The 19,092-nt window shown below is 60.0% G+C and overlaps 1 protein-coding gene across 3 annotated transcripts in view; it reads right to left on the bottom strand.

The window, feature by feature from the left end:
* DNAH17 (dynein axonemal heavy chain 17) overlaps positions 1 to 19,092 on the bottom strand; it is a 110,819-nt gene that overhangs the window by 46,760 nt on the left and 44,967 nt on the right. Inside the window, exons 30-47 of one of the 3 annotated variants that reach the window (XM_059046474.2) lie at positions 18,814 to 18,966; positions 17,100 to 17,225; positions 16,849 to 16,956; positions 16,056 to 16,187; positions 15,566 to 15,726; positions 14,807 to 14,963; positions 13,613 to 13,717; positions 11,634 to 11,791; positions 11,036 to 11,174; positions 10,624 to 10,851; positions 10,057 to 10,194; positions 9,047 to 9,179; positions 7,386 to 7,513; positions 6,523 to 6,671; positions 2,496 to 2,778; positions 2,221 to 2,394; positions 1,766 to 1,973; positions 1,163 to 1,328 (exon numbers count right to left, since the gene is read on the bottom strand). In XM_059046474.2, the coding sequence (XP_058902457.1) occupies positions 1,163 to 1,328; positions 1,766 to 1,973; positions 2,221 to 2,394; positions 2,496 to 2,778; positions 6,523 to 6,671; positions 7,386 to 7,513; positions 9,047 to 9,179; positions 10,057 to 10,194; positions 10,624 to 10,851; positions 11,036 to 11,174; positions 11,634 to 11,791; positions 13,613 to 13,717; positions 14,807 to 14,963; positions 15,566 to 15,726; positions 16,056 to 16,187; positions 16,849 to 16,956; positions 17,100 to 17,225; positions 18,814 to 18,966 (2,846 nt within the window). Of the gene's footprint in view, positions 1 to 1,162; positions 1,329 to 1,765; positions 1,974 to 2,220; positions 2,395 to 2,495; positions 2,779 to 6,522; positions 6,672 to 7,385; positions 7,514 to 9,046; positions 9,180 to 10,056; positions 10,195 to 10,623; positions 10,852 to 11,035; positions 11,175 to 11,633; positions 11,792 to 13,612; positions 13,718 to 14,806; positions 14,964 to 15,565; positions 15,727 to 16,055; positions 16,188 to 16,848; positions 16,957 to 17,099; positions 17,226 to 18,813; positions 18,967 to 19,092 lie in introns of those variants that run through there. The other 2 variants (XM_067021672.1, XM_067021671.1) reach the window with 2 other exon arrangements.

Here is a 19,092-nt window from a genome sequence, read left to right as displayed (position 1 = left end):
AGCCCTACAGCCCCCATGGCTTCACCGCTGTCCTTGCTGGGTTCCTACAGCCCGTGAGCCCTGGCATCGGGGTCATGTTGTGGGGAAAGGCCAGCCATGGAGTCGGACATGGGGGCCTGACCTCCAGCTGGGCCTTTCATCAGGGCTGTGACCTCCAGCAGGCCACTCTTCCCCTCTGTGCCCTATTTCTCGGCAGTAAGCAGCAGGCTCCACGCATCCCCTCACTGACCTCTGATGAGATTTCTCGGGTTCCTTTGGTCTCAAAACCCCCAGCTTTGGCCTGGGCCACTTGCCAGGTCATCATGGCACACTTCTTTCAAGTGATACTTTTTTTTTTTTTTTTTTTTTCTGTATGCGGGCCTCTCACTGTCGTGGCCTCTCCCCTTGCGGAGCACAGGCTCCGGACACGCAGGATCAGCGGCCATGGCTCACGGCCCCAGCCGCTCCGCGGCATGTGGGATCCTCCCGGACCGGGGCACAAACCCGTGTCCCCTGCATCAACAGGCAGACTCTCAACCACTGCGCCACCCCAGGGAAGCCCACAAGTGATACCTGTTTTAACCACACTGAATGTTCTGACCTTTCCAGACTGCAAATGTAAACATGCCACCCTCGGCTTTCCGTTGCCCTTGGGAGAAAGTGTTCCCTGTCCGGTGGTCCATGAGCCCTGGGGTCTGGCCGCCCTGCCCTGAGCACCCTCTCTCTCTCTGGCTCTCATGCCCCAGTTACGCTGGGCTCCGGTGGCCCCTGCAGGGGCCACACTTCCCCCGCCCATAGCATCTGCTGTGCCCGAGATGCTCTCCCTCCAAAGTACTGACACTAAGGCCAGTAAGGGAGCTCCCAGCTGTCTCCTCCCACCCCAGGTCTCTGACCCAGCCGCTGGGGTCCTCTGTGACTGCTCCCTTCACCCTGGAACTGCAACCCTCTGTCTTCTCTGCCCTATGGACACTTCAATTGGAGGGGCACCTGTCTGTCCCTGCTCCATGGAACTGCAGGCCACAGCCGCCAGCCCGGGGCCTGGCAGATGCCCAGGGCGTATTTGTGGAATGTATGAGAGGAGGAGACCTTGACCCCCCACCTCTCCCCAGACCTGTGACCCCATCAGCGTGGTCCTGTGTCCCAGCCCTGCATCCTCCCTGTGGCACCCCACCCCCCAACTCACCAGTGCCCGTGGTCCATGTGCTGCCGGAGGATGGTGTGCGGGGCCACCGTCCCGTACTTGTCCACCTCGGGCATGTTCATGTCGTCGATGAAGTAGACCAGCTTCTTGGTGCCTGGGGGCCCGTAATTCCGCCCTGATTTCTTCTCCAGCGGCTTTTCGAGAACACCTAGAGAAGGGAATGGGGTGACTCCCACGGCGCCTGGTGGATCTCAGAGGCGGTGGCCCAAAGGGTAGCCCCGGGGCACCAGAGACACGTGGGTTGGACTCCAGCCACCTCAGGAGTAAAGGACAGGGTGGTGGGCACCCCCGCTGGCTCCAGGCAGGGAGGCAGGAACCTTGCACTCATCGACCTCGGGGCTGCCGGAGACTGGCTATGAGGGGAGCTCCCTGTGGGGTCTGCCGCCCTCGTCCCCCTGCTCTGGGCGCAGAGAGCAGTGGGTGGGGGCGTGGGAAGTGGGGAGGCCGCCGGCAAGCTCCCGGGGCTGCAGTAGGAAGGCGCTGTGAGGAACGTCAGGGTGGGATGGGGGGGCAGTCGCGTCGGATGAGAGCGACTGGGTGTGTCGAGGCCAGGCTGTGAGGAGCCACGCTTGCCCTCAAGCTCACCCTGCAGCATAGCCGAGGTCGTGTAGAAGTTGAAGGGCACGGCCTGCACTAGGTAGTCGTCTGTGCTCAGGCCGTTCAGCTTGTCCCCCATCAGCACCGACTTGCCCGTCCCCGCGTTCCCCACCAGCATCACCGGCCACGACCTCTCCACGAGCAGGTCCATGAAGTAGCGGATGCGGATGGTTTCCGTGGTGTGCACCAGGGACGCCTGGCGGAGGGGCAGGAGGACGGGGGCAGAGAGGGAGGAGCTGTAACCCCAGACACACCTGAGCCTCCAATTCCCACCTTCCGAACAAACTTGCAGACCTGGACAGTTTGTCAAGTCCCCAGGCTTACTTGAAAGGTCCTATCGTTGAAAAACGTCTGCGACTGGACATCCCATTGAGGAGCGAGTGGGATGGGGTCTGAGTCCTGCTCCTAAATCGTCATAAACCGTCACCGCTCTGGGCAGTTACCTGCAGCGGGACAGCGGGGTCCAGCTCGAAGCGGGGCACCTTGTCCGTCCACGGCAGGAACTTTTTGGTGTCGGGATCTATGTAGTAGTCAAAGATCGTTCCCTGCGAGGGGAACTTGACTGTCTTAAATTCATTGATCCACCATCGGCTGAACTCGACCCGATAATCTACAAGCTGTCGGGAAACAAAATAAAGTAAAAGAAACGGCCCAGCTGAGAGGGATGCCGGGAGACTGAGTCTGGGTGGCCAGGCACCCGCCGCGGCCGGCTGCTCACCTGGTCCTGGAACATGGCCCCTCCGAAGGCCCAGAAGCAGGCGAACACGAAGTAGAGCTCGTACAGCTCCTTGGCAGAGCCGGGCGGTGCGTTCTTCTCGGTAAGGAGGCACTCGAGCAGGTACAGGATCATCTGGATGACCGCGATCTCGGGCACTGGAATGATCTTCTTAAACCCGACGCGAAGCTTGTCCAGGCAGGTGGGCAGGTACTTGTCAAAGAGGATCATCAGGTTGGCCTTTTCCGACTGCGCCTTGCGCCCCTCTATCCAGCTGCTCACCACGCTGGGGAAGACGGGGAGGTGCAGGAGGCCCGGGCCACCACGTTGGGTCCCCCCGGCCACCCTCCCCGCTTGGTGAACGCCTCCACATGATTTTGGTACTCCTGCCTGGCGATGGGGCCGGTCCCAGACCTTAAGAGGATCTGATGAGGGTGTGCTCTTTCCCTGGGATTCTAGCTGTGGGGTGCTGTCCTCCTAGAACAACTGGGAGCCATCCTTCCTACCCCCAAATGCAAATACTACTGAGGACAGCAGAGCTGGATATAGGAGGAGAGGAGAGGAGAGAGAAGTTTCATAACATCATCTGGGGGAGAGAGAGGGAGGGAGGGGATGGGAAGGGAAGAAAAGGAAAAGGAAAGGAGAGGAGCAGGGACACATCATTGCATTATCTGGACTCCTGGATCCAGCCATGCCTGAAGCATACATGGTGACTTTAGCCAATTGACACATTTAACGGAAGAGTCCAAACGAATACAACAGGCACTCCTGAGGAGCCATGTTGGGTTGTCTGGCACACATACATCTCTGGAGTGGGTTGCATAGAGGTGGCCCACCACGGCTGTGAGGGGTGTGGATTCTAGAGCCCCACTGCCTGGACTGAATGGCTCTAGCGTGGCCAGCCATGGCCTCGGGCAAGTTACTCGACATGTCCGGGTCTCAGCTTTCTCATCCGTAAATGGGAGCGATGATAATTACTCCCATATTCGAAGGACTACCTGGGCTGATATTTTTAAAGCTCACAGAGGGGAGCCTGGTCCACGGTCAGTGCTAAACAAGAGCCTGCTAAAAGCGCAAAGAGCGTCGGGCTCCCTTGCGGGCTGATGAGCTCAGTGAGCTGTCCTTTCTAGAATGCCCAGAACGTAAGCAGGAGGCTCGCGTTACCCGACGCAGCTCGCCTGCCCTCCGCAGCCCCAGCAGATGTGCCTTTCTGCAAGTGAGCGCATGTTCTGGAAGCTCTGCCTCTTACTGCACCCCTAGCAGAACAGAGAACCAAGAGCTCAAAAACTGCCCCGTTGTCCCTGGGTTCACTAGGCAACAGAGCAAACCTTTAAACACTCTACGTCCACAAGCAAACACAGTGCAGTTGAGAACTGAGTTCCAAATACAGCCGGTCTTCAGAATGGAGACCAATTTGCAAATCTATACATAGACCGCTGCATTTGCCTTCTATCTTGAAGGCGGATATATCAAATTTTAAATTTTGCCTCATTAGAGACATTTACTGCATGCAAATGTGCACGCTGGCTTTGATCGGAAAAGCCGACCCAGACCCAGACCCCGGGAGGCTCCTGCCCTGTCCCCAGAGGCCGCGGGGCCCCTCTGGCCCTGGAGCTTTGCTTCACCTCCCCCTCCTGGATATGCGCAGCCACCCCTGCCTTGAGTCATGGCTGCCCCTGCCGGGCTGCTCTTTCTCTGGGTCGGGCGGGGGCCCTGAGCACGCTCTCAGCCTCGCCACTTCTCTCCAGCAAATCCCGGGTCTCCTCCTGGCCTCCAGGGTGCCACTCAGTCTCTTGTCGCTTATCCCTCGGGAGCCCCAAGAACCACTCCCGGCTGAAGCGGGAGCCTTCGGGCCCGCCCTTGCGCACCCCTGCTGATCTTCCGCTCTCCTTCCCGCCCCCGCTGAGCGGCCGCTGGGTGCCCCTCGGCCCCACCGTCTCCTTCCCGTACTCTTGCGTCTTAGCGGCTCCCACTCAGACTCTGTTCCAGTTCTCTTGCCTTGTCTGCTGCCCACCCTGGAAATGCCCAGACATGAGTAGCGGGAAGAGCGCGGGCCCCTCAAAAGACGTGTCCACCCACGGTCCGTGAATGTGGCCTTATTTGGAAGAAGGGTGTTTGCAGATGCAATAGAGATAAGGATCTCGAGAGGGTGCATCCTGGATGACGGTGGCCCCAATCCAACGACTGGTCCTTACGAGAAGAGGGCAATTAGGACACAGAGGCATGTGCAGAGGGAAGACCACGTGAGACTCAGAAAGGTGGCTGTGCGATGGGGTGATGTGTCTACAAGCCAAGGATTGCGGGCAACACCAGAAGCTGGGGGGGAAGCCCTAGAAGAGATTCCCCCTCAGAGTTTCCAGAAGGAACCAACCCTTCCAACACCTGATTTCAGACTTCTGGCCTCCAGAACCAGAAGAGAAGAAACTTCCATTGTTTGAAGCTGCCCGGTTTGTGGTCCTTTGTCGTGGAGGCCACAGGACACTAACAAAGCAGGATGACAGGTGTTGCTGGAGAAGGCGGCATAGTGGTGCTGGGTCTCAGCGGCTCCCAGGCCCCTGTGGGTCAGGCCAGCTCTGGTTCTGTCCCTGCAGGGTCACTGCGCTCGTGTAACCCCCCGGCCCCGGCCTCGCTGCATCGGGAGATGGCGGTCTCACTTCCCACTCGATGCACAGACGCAGCGAGCGTGAACTCTCCACCTCCCCCTGTCTCCCCACCGGCACACTCGCCTGTGCCTGGAAACACCCGTGCCTGCTCATCTCACCCCAGCTGCTATGAGACGTTTCCAGAAAGACCCTCATTGCCAGGGCCTCCTCTCAATTCCTCCTCCATGAATTGCCATCTGGCTTCTGCCCCTGTCGCGCCAGGAAGCTGTTCTTCCTGAGTTAATGGTGAGCTCCCAGCTGCCAAATCCAGTGGCAACTTTCTGTCCTTGGCTCCTTGACCCTCCGGACGTGACCCTCTCGACGCCGCTTCCCTCCTGAAGCTTCTTCCTCCCTGGCTATGTGGGGCGTCCCCTCCCTGGTTTCCCTTCCACCTGTTCCTTCTCGAATCCTTCAAGGATTCTTCTTCCTCCCAACATCTCTTACCACTCTCCACATCTCTCTGGGAGACCCAGTTTCCCCAGCACGGAGCATCCGAGGGTCAGACACACAGCAGGTGCGCAAAGCACTGGTTCAAAGAATGAATGAATGAATGAAGTGGACGACTGGATGAATGCAGCCAAGGTGTTTCTCCTGAGCCTGTCAGTCCCAGAATGTTGCACTGGGGTTTCTGCTCAAGACCATGCGAGATGTCCTGGCGTATAAATTACTAGCCATGTGTCCAAGTACAAAAACATGCCTCCAGGATCAACAGCAAGCCTTCCATTTCTTAAGGTTTCAAACGTTTCTCACATCCACCCCTCCTCCCCTGTCCCCAGTGGCCACCCATCACCTGCCGCCATGAACTCTCCTCGTCACGTCAGAAAGGGCCCCGTGCCGGCCCTGGAGGCTGGTCCAGGGTCAGTCCCTTCCTGCCAAGAGCACCCTCACGCTTCACGCTCCATCCACGAACACCTGACCACCACCGGTTCCTGGGAACCTCACACTCTTGCCCTGAAGCCCCTTAAACGTTGGTTCTCACTTGGAATGCTTTCCCCTGTCTGTCTGCCTGGAAAGCTCCTTCTCCTCTCGGGGGTCAGCCCAAACTCCAGCTCCTCCAGGAAGACTTCCTGTCTCCACAACAGGCCCTGACCCTCCCTCCCTCCCTCCTTCCCTCCCTCCTCCTCAGAGTTCCCTGCATGTGGTACCAACTTCTGTTTCCTCAGCTGCGTGAGGCCGAGTCTCCATGCATTACGTCACCTATTCACACAGCTGCCCCGCATCCTTCATTGTCCCCACGCTGCTGCCTGGGGGGGGCCCAGCACAAGGTATTTAGCGTAGGAACGAACAAGTGAGTGGATGAGTGAATGCGTACACAGGAAACTCTGAAACGCCAATGGCCTCCTTTTTCTCTGCATAGTTTGGAGCAGGAGAACAAAAGCCCAACTCACGGGTTCCACCCTAGATCGGCCGGGTTGATGTACAGGATGCCGGCTCTGGAGACGGTGGCCGGCGTGGCCGTCCTCAGGTGGCTGATCTCGAACACCAGCCGCATGGTGCGGTTCAGGGGGATCCGCTCATTGCTGGCCAGGGTGAGGACCTAGCGAGGGACACAGGCCTCTGGGTTTCAGCCCCAAAGCACCCTCGTCCTGAGGGTCTCAGAAGAGGAGGAGGTCGGGGACACTCCCCATACCCCCGCCAGCCACCAACCAGCTTCCCTAATCCAGCGTCTCCCTGCCGTCCTCGATGCCACGCCCCCTCCCCCCGCCCGCCCTTCCCGCCCCCCCCCCGGGGGGGCCATGGAGAGCGTCCGGATGTGCGTGGGTGACGTAGGACTTCACTCTGAGGCTAAATTTGCCTTTCAACCCATGACCCCGACCTCTCCCCAGGAATTCTGGGGTTCCCTCCTGCACCCACTTGAGAACCACTATCTTAAGCTGCTTCTAGATAATTCTCAACACTGTCCGCGCCTTCCAAGATACTAGCTACCCCTCCGACATCGTGCCGCGCGTCAGTCGGACAGGAACGCTCTCTACGCCTGCGTCCTTCGCCCACGCTGCGGCCAAAAAGCAGGTGAGCCGCGTGCGCGCGGGCCCGCGTCCTGCGAGGAACGTGTCTTGTGATGGGGGGCGCTTTCCCTCGCCCATAACGCTTTGTGCAGGACTCCAGGCAGGCCCCCCCCGAGTCCCCATGCACAGCGGGTCCTGTCTGCTGAGCACGGCAGGCGAGACACGTGGCACGTCCCTTATGCTCCCCTCCCCCACGTTACTGCCATTCTGGGGGGTCAGCTCTGGGATCCAGGGGTCCTTCGTACCTTGTTGTCATCCATGACGGTGTTGAGGGACTCGATCCACATGGGGTCTATGTCCCCGTCCAGGACGATCCACTTGGGGCCGTCGTGAGGGATGTTGGCCAGGTCCCGCATGATGGTGGAGAAGAGGCCTGTGGGCGGTGGGGCTCTGTCAGCTCCAGCTCCGGGCGGCTCGCCCTGGGGCCACGGGGGCTGAGACCAAGCTCGCCCCCTCTTGTCCCCTCTGGGCCAACACTGGCCTCTCTCTCACAGGTGGCCAGTGCCCTGCTTCAGAGGGACAGCGGACGCCCTCAGACAGGAGGGGACCTGGCTCATTTCCTGCCCTTCTGACCCCGAGGACCCACCTTTGTGACTCCACCCCTGCCCCTGCCCCCCGACATCCCCCCCAAGTCGGGTCCAGTTCTCAGATTCAACAGCCCTACGTGGAAGGCCACTGCCCGGCCCTGCACCCCTTCACTCATTCCTTCCCTCTTTCATTCAGTCACTCAGTAAAGTTTGCTGAGTGGTCTTAAAGAGTCAGGCTCAGGGACTTCCCTGGTGGCGCAGTGGATAAGAATCCGCCTGCCAATTCAGGGGACACGGGTTCGATCCTTGGCCCGAGAGGATCCCACATGCCACGGAGCAGCTAAGCCCATGCGCCACAACTGCTGAGCCTGCACGCCTAGAGCCCATGCTCCACAACAGAAGCCACCGCAACGAGAAGCCCGCGCACCGCAACGGAGAGTAGCCCCGACTCGCCGCAACTAGAGAAAGCCCGTGTGCAGCAACGAAGACCCCATGCGGCCAGAAATAAAATAAATAAAATTAATTAATTAAAAACAAAACAGGAAAAAAAAAGAGTCGGGCTCAGAGCAGGGGGCGTGGGGACAACTGAAGCCCCTGCCCACCCCACAGAGCCTGCATCCCAGTGGAGGGGGTGACGACGTGCGGAAATAGATGCCAAGTCACAAAAAGAAAGCAGGGAGAGGGGTAGAGGGGGATGTGGAGGGCAGGGGGCCCCTCACAGAGGGGAGACTGGAGCAGGACCTCCGTGGCTTCCTGTCCCGGGAGGGGGACACATGGAAGCTTGGGTGGGGTGGGGGTGGGGATGGTCCCCTGGCAAGCCGCACACACCCGCCTCTTCCAACCCCTCCAGTGCCCCTTCCTCCGCCTGGACCACCCTTGGGGCCCCCCATCTCCCCTAGCCCCTCACCTGTCCTTTCTCCAATGTCCCAAGTTTTGGGGTTTTTTTAATATAAAGCAGAGATCTCATCAAGGCCCTTCCCCAGACAAACACCATTCCCAGCACCCGAGACTCCAGCCTGCGCTTCAGGGCTCTCCGCCTGTGGGCCATGAGGTGGAGGCCCCGTCTCCCCTCAGCCCTGCTTGAGGCAGGTGTGCCGATGCTCTGGTGTCCACGGCTTCCCCGGTTCCTCCCGCCTGGGAAAGTGACCCAGCCCCGCTCTGTGATCTTCCTGCTCTCCACGAGCACCACGTGTATGTGTGGGGCCCCCTCACCGCCGCTGGGCCTGCCGAGGGGCTCCCTCGGGGGCTCGGCCACGTGCTCGCCGCACAGAGGCCGGCCGAGCGGCCACGAGAAAGCGGGCCCGCCGTGGACGCAGGCCTGGGACGCCCGCTCCGAGCCCTCGCCCTCTCGGCCCTGCCGGGGATGCGTCTCCGATTACCATCGGTCCACTCCCTGGTCACCGGGTTGATGATGCCGAAGAGCTCGTCACAGGTGACGGCCTTGGGGTCCAGGTCCACGGCGACCGGCTTCCTCTGCAGGTTCTGATAGGTCTTGTTCAGAGACTTGAGGACCTGCACCGAGGCGGGGGCCGCTCACTCAGGGCCGCGTCCCGCGCCCACACCCTGCGCTAGGGCCCCGTGTGAGCTCCAAGGGCTCTTGAAGACCCACAGGCAGAATCCCTGCTCTGGGCCTGCTTCGCTTTGGCGACACGCAGGTGAGTTTGCGACCCCCAAACAACATCCAGGAAGACGCCCTGCGATTGTTCCTTCCTGTGCACAGCAGAGGGCTGCTCGTGCCCGGAGCGGGTGAAACTCATACTAGTTCCCTGATGATCAAAGTAACGTGCTCGCGGAAAGAAAAATTAAAGGAAGGAAACTACTTGTAATTCTCCCCCCCCCCCGCCCCCCCGCCAGAGAAAAGGGTTTCTGAGGACATCTGAGGATGTTTCCCATGGGTATATGTGTCGACATACATATACACGTTCCTTTTTAGAGAACTGGTTCGTACAGTTTCTGCCTTCTAAAAATAACTTGCAGTGAGCGCCCCTCATGTTACACAGTCTTTGGAAATGATCTTTAGTAAGAGAGTAACAGCCCACCCTGTGGGTGGCTGGCTGAATACTCGGCTGGTTTAGAATTTTCCGACGTTATAGGCGTCAGTCATGTTGGCCGCCGGCCTCTGCTTTCCACTGTGCCCCAGGCAATGGCGGGGGGTGGGGGACAGGAGGGTGGGGGGTTGGCTGCAGAGAGGCGGGGTGACTGAAACCAAGGGGGAAGGAGGAGGAGGAGAGGAGGACCTGGGAGAAGGGCCTCATCGGTGGGACAAGGGTCTGCTGGCCACTCCAAGCCTCCTTCTCCGCCCCTGGCCCCCCGTCACAGCTTCCTTCCCGATCCGTGACACGCTTCCGCCCGGGGCCGCACCGGGCCGGGTCCCCGGGTGGGCGTGTACCTGGGACTTGCCACTGCCCGCGTTCCCGATGACGAACACCGAGTGCCTGACTTGCAGCAGTTCCTCCAGCTGCACCACCTTCATCACGAAGCCGTCCTCCGCCTGCAGCTTCAGCTCCGCCACGCTCTGCTTGATGACCTGGGGAAGGCGCGTGGGAACGGGGTGCTGGGCCCGCCGCACAGGGCGAGGGAGCCCCCTGCCCAGCGGAGAGATCAGAAGGGAACAGCAGCCCCGCCCCTGGGGATGTTTACGTGCTCTGCCGTGGGTGCTACCGAGAACCGCGTGAGGGGAATGGCTTTGCCCAAAGCATCCTCCCCTTCCTCTCCCGATCCCCCAGCGTTGCAAGAGGGGCTGGAGAGGCAACCCGTAGCCTCAGGACGTTCCTCGGGGCAGAGGAAGCCGTGCACACATGTGGCCACTGCCCGCCGGCAGACGTGAGCAGCACCCCAGCGTGGTGCCTGCTGCTTAGGCAGGTAGCCGTCCGGCGTGTGGCGGAAAGAGGCACCCTCGGCGGGAAGGAGGCCCGGGTGTGGCTTCCCGGACTGGCGCGGCCCTGGCTGTACTCACCTTTTCGAAATTCAGGTCCCGTTTCCGAGGCACGTCCAGGGCGGGGAAGAGGTCCCCGATGAGCCCCATGAACACGGGCAGGTCGTCGGTGACGATCTTGGGGACGTTGAAGTCCCTGAGCGCCCTCATCAGCACCTGGTCCTCCGCCCGGCTGGGGTCGCCCCTCTTCAGGGAGCCGGCCACCGCCAGCACAGACTTGATGGCTCGCAGGCCCCAGTCATAGTGCTCCTGCGAGCGGAGGGCAGGGGCGGGCGGGCGGGCGTGAGCGCGCCGGCGGGGGGGCTGGGACCGAGGCCAGCCCACCGCCGCGACGCGTGGAGGCTCCACCAGGCTGTCTGGGAGGCATCCGGGCCACCTGCGTTTGTAACCCCTCCCGACCCCAGCTCTGCGGGCCCAGGACGCCGTCACACACCTGCTTTGACAGCAGCTCTTTGCACAAGGTGTAGAGAGTGATGAACTTCCTGGCCAGGAGGCGGGCCTCCAGGAAGCCCTCAGACACCAGCATGATCTCGCATATCAGCTCAAAGTCGGGGACCACCATGGCGCAGGGCCTGAGGGGGTCAGCGGGGTCTGCCTTGGCTTCTCCTCCTCTTCCAACCACGCCCCCGCCTGCCCCTGGTCACCTAGGGGCACACCTCACCTGCCAGGAGGAGCACAGCATCACTGGCTGAGAGTCTAGGCGCGGAGCCGGGTTCCCAGGCCCCCACCCGCCGCTTGGCTCCACTCCCCGCGTCGCTTGTTCCTCCTACGCCCTGCACGGGGGCGTCTCCAGGCCCTGCAACCCTTTACTCAACTCCTCTGAGAGTCACCTGAGCCCTGTCCTCCCTCACTGGCCGGCTGTGCCTGAAACGGGACCTCCACCCCAGATGCCAGAGGCCCTGGCGGGCTGGTCCCCCCTCGCTCGGGCCTTGTCTCTAGACTCCTCCTCTCCCACAGCCCCCTCTGGTCGGCCTCGCCCTCCGCAGCACGCTCCTGGGCACTTCCTCATGCCATCCCCGCCCCCCACACACCTGAACAGGGCCTTTAAGTTCTCGGGCAGCTCCGTACGTCCGGCGTACCCGGGGTTCATGGTGATGAAAAGGCCAACAGTGGGAATGAGGCTTATCATCTCTCCCAGGAAATTGAACGTTTCTTTCTTGGCCCGAATTGCATCTTGGATACATTTTACCTAAACAGTGGGTACACAGACGCGTTCATGGGGGAATGGCCACCTTCGAGGGGCTGGACGGATCTTCGTTTGTGCTAAAGCGTGTGGCTGTGAATTTGCAGAGGACCTTCCTGATTCCTTTTTCTTTTTTTAAATTAAACCTTAAACTTTTTTTTTTTTTTTTTTTTTTTTTTTGTGGTACGCGGGCCTCACTGTTGTGGCCTCTCCCGTTGCGGAGCACAGGCTCTGGACGCGCAGGCCCACTGGCCACGGCCCATGGGCCCAGCTGCTCCGCGGCATGTGGGATCCTCCCAGACTGGGGCACGAACCCGTGTCCCCTGCATCGGCAGGCGGACTCTCAACCACTGCGCCACCAGGGAAGCCCCTAAACCTTAAACTTTGATACAGCTGTAGATTCACATGCAGTTGTAAGAACGAACATGGAGGGGATCCCACGGGCCCCTCCCCGGCGCCCCCCGAGGGTGACCGTAGCGCAGCAGCACCACCAGGACAGCAACGTGGAGATTTCTGTGACCTCGGGTGTTGTCACCGTCTAGAGCCACCCCCACCGTTCTCCCACCCTGCCCTCCCCTGACCCCCTGCAACCACTCGTCTGCTCCCGTTTCCGTGAGCGTTAGTAATAGGGACGGTACAGTGTGTCATCTGAGACGGGCTTTGGTCACTCAGCGAGACGCCCCGGGGACTCCTCCAGGTTGTGGCTGCTCCTTGATACGACTGAGTGGCGTTCCACCCCCTAGCCATTCCGTGTGTCCCGCTCCTGCTCGGGCAGTGTGAGCCGTGGGAGGGCTGATCAGTAGCCATCCCCACATCAGAAAGTCAGCCCCAGGTGAAATCTGAATTCAGGGACCATTAGCTGCCTTTGCCCCTCGGTGGTGCTGAGCAGATGCAAAGCTCCAAGCCACCACTGGAGGGCGCCCTGCGGCCACAGTTTAAGCCCTGACCTACGAGCCCAGGGCTTTGGAGCAAAGCTCACGCCTAGTTGTCCAGGACTTTCCTCCCAGACGGGTCTGCAGTGTATGCCTCACGACCCAGCAGGGCAGGGGCTGGCGGTGGGACCCCTCCCCTCCACGTGGAGCCTCTCCAAATGTTCTGTTCCAGTTCCTGCTCCTCCATCGGAGTCAACAGAGCTCTCCGTAATTATCCTGGGGTTCTGTGCACTGACTTTGGGGGCGGGGGTCCCCAAGGCAGCCGTCAGCATTGCCCATGGGTCCAGGGGGCGCTGGCTGCCCTCGTCCTCTCTTTGCCGTACTGGCCTCCAGCCCCAGGGCTTGGGGATAGTTCCATGTCTATGCCGAGGTGGGGAAACAACAGTGGAGAAGCCCAGCTACCTGTACTCACCCCTAATCCCGCCAGCAAACCCACTCTACAGATTAGAAGATGAAGGCACAGAGAGTTCAAATAAAGCCCAGAACTAGGCAGTCCTGCACTCTGTCATGGGTGTTGCCAAAATACTTGGGCTCATTTCCTCCTTCTCTCCCTCCCAGCACCCTTGTCTAACTGATAAACTTCTAGACATCCTTCAATGCCCAGCTCCATTGGTAACTGCGACAGAGCCCTCTGTCCTGGCCCCCTAGGCAAAACTGATTATCCCCTCGCCTGTAGTCGGTTACATATGTGCCACTGGGTCTGATACTTACTGTTTTCCTTCTGTGGGCCCCACCAGACTGCGGGCCCCTGAAGGACAGGGCTGGGGTTGCACTCAGCTTTGTGCCACACCCCCAACTCAGTGAGGCTGACCTGACCCTCCAGGAAAGCTGACGAGCCCCAAGCTGGCAGGGCAGTGAGTTCCCGTACGTGACCCAGAGACCACGCGGGCCCTACCTGTACGGCGATCACGGACAAGACCTCCACGGAGATTCGATTAAACTCATCGAAGCAGCCCCAGGCTCCAGTCTGGGCCAGGCCCTTGTAGATATTGCCACAGGACTAGAAAGGGTGAGATGGGAGAAGCACGCGTGGAGAGCCCTGCCGGGAGCCCCTACCTGCCCCATCAGCCCCCTGGCCGAGGGTCGGGCTTGGGAACTTTGGGGCCCTCAGAAGGCTAGAGGCAGGACGTTCACTCCCTGGGAGGGTTAATATTGCCGGGAGCTAGGTGCCAGGAAGAGCCCAGACCCTCCCTGGCATGGGGGCTTTGCCTGGGCTCAGATTAGCGAGTTTGTGTGAAGTTCAGCCTTGCATTTTCCACTAGCACACGAGAGAGGGGGCTTCCCTCTACGGTAGCGGGACGGACAGCAGGCCCCAACCGGATAATCAGGATGATTCTTCAGTGTTTATATACAGGATTCCTTCTGGGGGTATCCGGCTTCAGATTTCACTTTTCTAAAACCCAGAAGGCCGGTGTGGGCTGTGGCCTTGAGAGTCAGAAGGGGCAGCTGTCCCCACCTCAGCCTCAAGATGGAGTACCCCGGGCTGCGGGGCTCCGATGGGGGTGGGGCAGGGAGGCCCCCTGCAGGCCCGAGCCCCTCATCTCAGTGTCCCCCCGGCCCCCAGGGGCTGCTTTGACCTGACCTCCATGGTCACCTCTCTTCCGGGCCCTTTGAGAACCGTGGCTGTCCTGCAGTCTCCAGTGACCGCTAGGACCCGGCCCCTACCCTCTACCCGCCCCTCATGCTAACCCGCCCCCCAAGCTCTCGAAGGCGCTCACTCTGTCTGGTGCCCCCAGTTGCTGGGGACAAGCCTGGAATGTAGGTTGGGAGGGGTGACCTCCCCGGGGGGGGCAGGACGTTTGGGGCCGGTTGTGCCCACCCTGAGAGCCTCTACCAGACACGCGGTCATGCTGCAGAGGCCCAGCCTCCCAGGAGGGCCAAGGCCGCCAGTGGGGGCACCACCACCCAGCCTGTCCGTCTGGTGGACGCCGTCAGCAAACTGGGGAGCTGGTGCCTCCTGCCTGGGCCCGGCCTGCAGCGTCCACACATCTAGAGCTCACCTGGGGCGTGGAGGCTGTGCCTTCTGAGGGAGGGGCCGTGGGGGGTCCTCCCTGGGGACTTCAGGGTCCCCCGGGCGTGGGCTGCGTACCTTGTAGTCCATCTGGTTGGAGCAGTTGAAGACGTAGACCATGGTGCCCAGGGCTCTGCCCAGGTCCTTCGTCGTCTCTGTCTTGCCAGTCCCGGCGGGGCCAGAGGGGGCTCCGCCCATGATCAGGTGGAGGGACTGGGTCAAGGTTATATAGCATCTGCAAAGGACCTCTGATCACCTCGCGGGCGGCAACCCCACCGCCGCCCACTTTCTTTCACTGTGGTTCAGTGACACCCCCCAAGCCCCAAGGAGGCACCAAAGGCAGCCAGTGGGAAGCACTTGTGATGTCACCAAAGAGCAGACACCGTCTTGCCGGGGCGGATGCCACATGGGGTCTGTACCCACCAGGGCGTTAGAGGAGGCGGCCACTGCCTAACACAGACACTGACGGTTCACTCTGAGCAGCTGCTGGTCTGAGAGCTCTTTGCTGTTAAATGACTCGCTTGACCCTCAACGAGCTGCTGAGGATTTATAAAATAACGTCCCCACTTCGCAGGTCCTCAGAGAGGCTGAGCCACACCCCCAAGGCCACACAGCCAGTGCCGGAGGGAGGGAGGAAGATCCTGGCCCCCGAGTCTGGGTGCCTGGCTGGTAGCAGGACTGAATCTGACCCAAGTGCCCGGACCCGTCAGCCTCAGCAGGGCACGTTCGGGTCTGACGGCGCAAGGGCTCCTGGGGAAGAGCCCAGAGGACAGTGTGAGCCCCCCCGCTGCACCGCTCAGGGCCAGGCAGGCAGGCAGGCGGCCGGTGCGTCCTTACCTGTCGGTGAGCGGGGTGATGACCAGCCGTGGAGTGTTGCCCAGGTACTCGTACGAGTACTGGATCTGGGCATCGCAGATGTTGGCAAAGCAGTGCTGCTTCTCGTCGTCCCAGCGGTGCCGCAGCTGGGACTGCCAGGTGAAGGCCTGGGAGCTCTCCACCTGCGCGAGGAGCAGGCCGGTTTGCCTCCTGATGGCCCCTGGCCCGGGGGTGCTCCCCGGCCTCCTGCTCCTCCCGCGGTGCCCACGTCAAGCCAAACTCCGTGCGTCACTGAGTCTCGCGGAACCACGGGCACTCCTGATTGGGCTGCTCGTCCAATCGCTTACCAGGGGTGAGACTAAGGGGCGAGGGAGGCGGTAGCCGCTGCCCGGAGTAGTGTCACCCGCCTCCCTCAACCCAGGATGAGGCAGCAATAACTGGGATGGGGCGTGGGCTGGAGTCCCAGGCACCAGCCCCCAGGGGGGCTCCTGGCCCTTCCTGGCACCCGTGCCTTGGCGGTGACCATCTTGGCGACCACATCCCGGGCGTGGACGTCGATGGTGCAGATGGTCATGATCTTCATCCTGTCCCCAGCGCTGAGGTTTCCGACGAGCAGGCTGATGAGCGCGTTCAGCTGACTGATCTGCAGGAGCGAAGGCACCTCGGCTGGGACGCCGATCGCGGGGCGGACTCCGGGCTGGGGGTGGGTGGGGGCCCACGGTAGGGTAGGGAAGACCCCCGTGCTCTTGTTCACAGCAACGAAACACAGAAAGCAGCTCTCGCTATCCCCCAACTGGGGGTGGGGAACGCTGGGGAACAGGCCCCCCCATGGAATATCAAGGAGCCACTAAAAATGGTGTAGAAGAAGATCGGATGCCGTGAAAGACGGCGGACGTGATGTAAAACCAGGATTTTAAAGCTGTGTGGACAGTTACATATTTTTGCCTAGAAATTGATTATATGCACACCAAAAGATTAGAATGTTAGATAAGAATTTGTTGACGGGATTACACATGGGTGGTGGGGTTTTTGGTTGCTTTCGCTTTTATTTTAAAAATTATCTTTAGTTTCTAAACCTTTAGTTTCTAAGCCTTTCTAAATCTTTAGTTTCGAACCAAGAATCTTTTCAAAAGTTAAATCAAAAGGGAGAATTAAAGTCATGTACCTCTAAAGCGGTTACTCTTGGGCAGGACGATGTTGGGGGGTGCCAGTATTTGGTTGCTTCTGACCCACAGAAAGGGCAGTGGCCCAAGGGGGCGCCTCAGAGCACGAGCTTTGGACGGACATGGGCTGGGGGCACACACCTGTTTCCTGTTGTAATCTTTGATGGCGTTTTCGTAGCCTTCCTCCAGCCTGGCGAACGCCAGGCCCACCTCGGTTGTCCACCAGATCTGGGTGCACAAGAGTGCAATCTGAAGAGAGAGCGGCCCCCGGCCCCCCGGCCCCATGAGCAACCTTCTCAGTGTGACAGAAGAGTTCACATCAGTCAGGTGGCAGCTCTCCGCCCACCGCGGCTAACCCAGGACAGGTGAGCTCCGTCCACCCGGCCCCAGACCTGGGCAGGGTAGTCAAAGATCCACTGCTCCCGTGGCTTCTCCTCGTAGGTCACCACGGCTTCCGGGACCTCGTGGCGGAGCGTGGCACGCATCCTGTCCAACACCCGCTTCAGCCAGGCCTCCACCTGCGGACGGAGCCACGGGGACCAGAGAGGCGTGGGCACAGCTCGTTCCGACCGCTTGCTTTGTCATTGAAAAATCAAATGACCATTTGTCATCCTCCTCCTCCTCATCCCAGCGGTAGAAATACCCAGGTTTTCAGAGCAGTGAGAATGACCAGCTTGAAAAACGGGGTCAGCAAGCCCAGCTGTACCCGCAAAACCAGTTGCATTGGGCATTCGTATGCGTTAACTGTTTCTACACAGAGAAGGGAGGGGAGACCAGAGGAAAATCAAGAGGAGAAGATAGTCTACGTCTGACCCTGTGAAGTGGTGCTGATGTGCAGAGACGCGGGGCCTGGCCCTGCAGCCCCGCTGCCCCGTGTCCCTTACTAGTGGGGCCCCCACTAGCTCCCCTAGTGCGTCATCGCAGGGTCTTAGATTGTCACGTGGACAAACTTACTGACAAGCCTTGTGTATATCTTTTTTTTTTTTTTTTTCTGCGGTACGCGGGCCTCTCACTGTTGTGGCCTCTCCCGCTGCGGAGCACAGGCTCCGGACGCACAGGCTCAGCGGCCATGGCTCACGGGCCCAGCCGCTCCGCGGCATGTGGGATCTTCCCGGATCGGGGCACTAACCCGTGTCCCCTGCATCGGCAGGCGGATTCTCAACCACTGCGCCACCAGGGAAGCCCACCTTGTGTGTATCTTAAAATACAAAACTTCAACTAACTGCAACCGGGGGGTGGGGTGGGGAAATACCCAAATGAGATAATTGGGTTGGCTTTTCTTTTAAACCACAACGACAGTGCAGGCAGGGCTCGCGGTGGTTCGTGGTTATGGCTGTAAGCAGTTACGTGTGGGAAGCATCTGAACAAACTGAGGACTGGATCCTGCCACCGGCCTGTCAACCCCATCTGGCCAGGTTCTCCGAATTCAAGCTGTGGGAGCTCGGGTTTTTTTGCGTGCGATTTTTACCCCCCAAGCTGACTTACCTCCGAATTACATTTTGCTTAGGCTAATGTCAAGATCGATTCGGAGGCTTGCTCAATACTTGGGCAAAGAGATTGGGGGAGGGGGGTGTGTGGAGGGCAGCCAGGAAGCTTGGTGTCAGCAGAAGGGAGCAGCCTCCCGGGTGGGGGGTAAGCTGGAAAGGGGGCCGGGCTGCCCAAGGTAAAGGGACCCCTCTGCTAAAGCAAAGCAGTAAAGCCCCTCACGCTGAGAGCAGGAATGAGAACTGGTTGGTTCAGGTGTGTGGGGCCCCCTTCAAAGCGGGTGCGGGTGCCGCTAACCCTAACCCCTTGGCATTAATAATAATAAATAAAATAATAAAGACTCAATGGCATTAATACACCTTTTCTCCCCTTCCCTCCCCTCCTTTCTCTTCTTTTTTTTTTTTTTTTTTTCTCACAATGCACCTCATACAGTGTAGGTAAGGCTGTGCTGGAAATTCCATAGAGAAGCCCCCTAGGCATCTGTTCTGAGAGGCACAGTGGGAAGAGGAGAGAGGGGTGGTCCCAGGCTGGGGGCGACAGCCTGCCTGAGGCCGTGTGGCCCTATACGCGCTGCACTGTCGTCCTGGGTTGGGGCGGGGGCGTCCCTCCGCGCGCACGCACCTGCCCCGAGAGGTCACACTCCTGGTCGAAGTCCACGTACTCGTCCTCCTTGCTGTACATGCCCAGGCCAAACTTGAGCGGCTTCCCGTCGGCGTCGCAGCGGAACTTCAGTTTACACAGGCTGTCGAAGAGCTTGGACAGGTGGCGGCTCACCTGGATTGGGCGGGGGTGGGGGGGAATCACTGGATTTTGCAGCCAAGGGGTTCAAAGGTGGGAGACACGCAGCCTGGGTCTTCCTTGGGTGGTTTTAAGCATCTTTTTTTTTTTTTGGCTTATACT

This window comes from Kogia breviceps, chromosome 19 (assembly GCF_026419965.1).
Source record: "Kogia breviceps isolate mKogBre1 chromosome 19, mKogBre1 haplotype 1, whole genome shotgun sequence".
NCBI classification, from domain to species: domain Eukaryota; kingdom Metazoa; phylum Chordata; class Mammalia; order Artiodactyla; family Physeteridae; genus Kogia; species Kogia breviceps.
The sequence above is the reverse complement of the archived record's forward strand: the minus strand, read 5'-3'. Positions and strand labels throughout refer to the sequence as shown.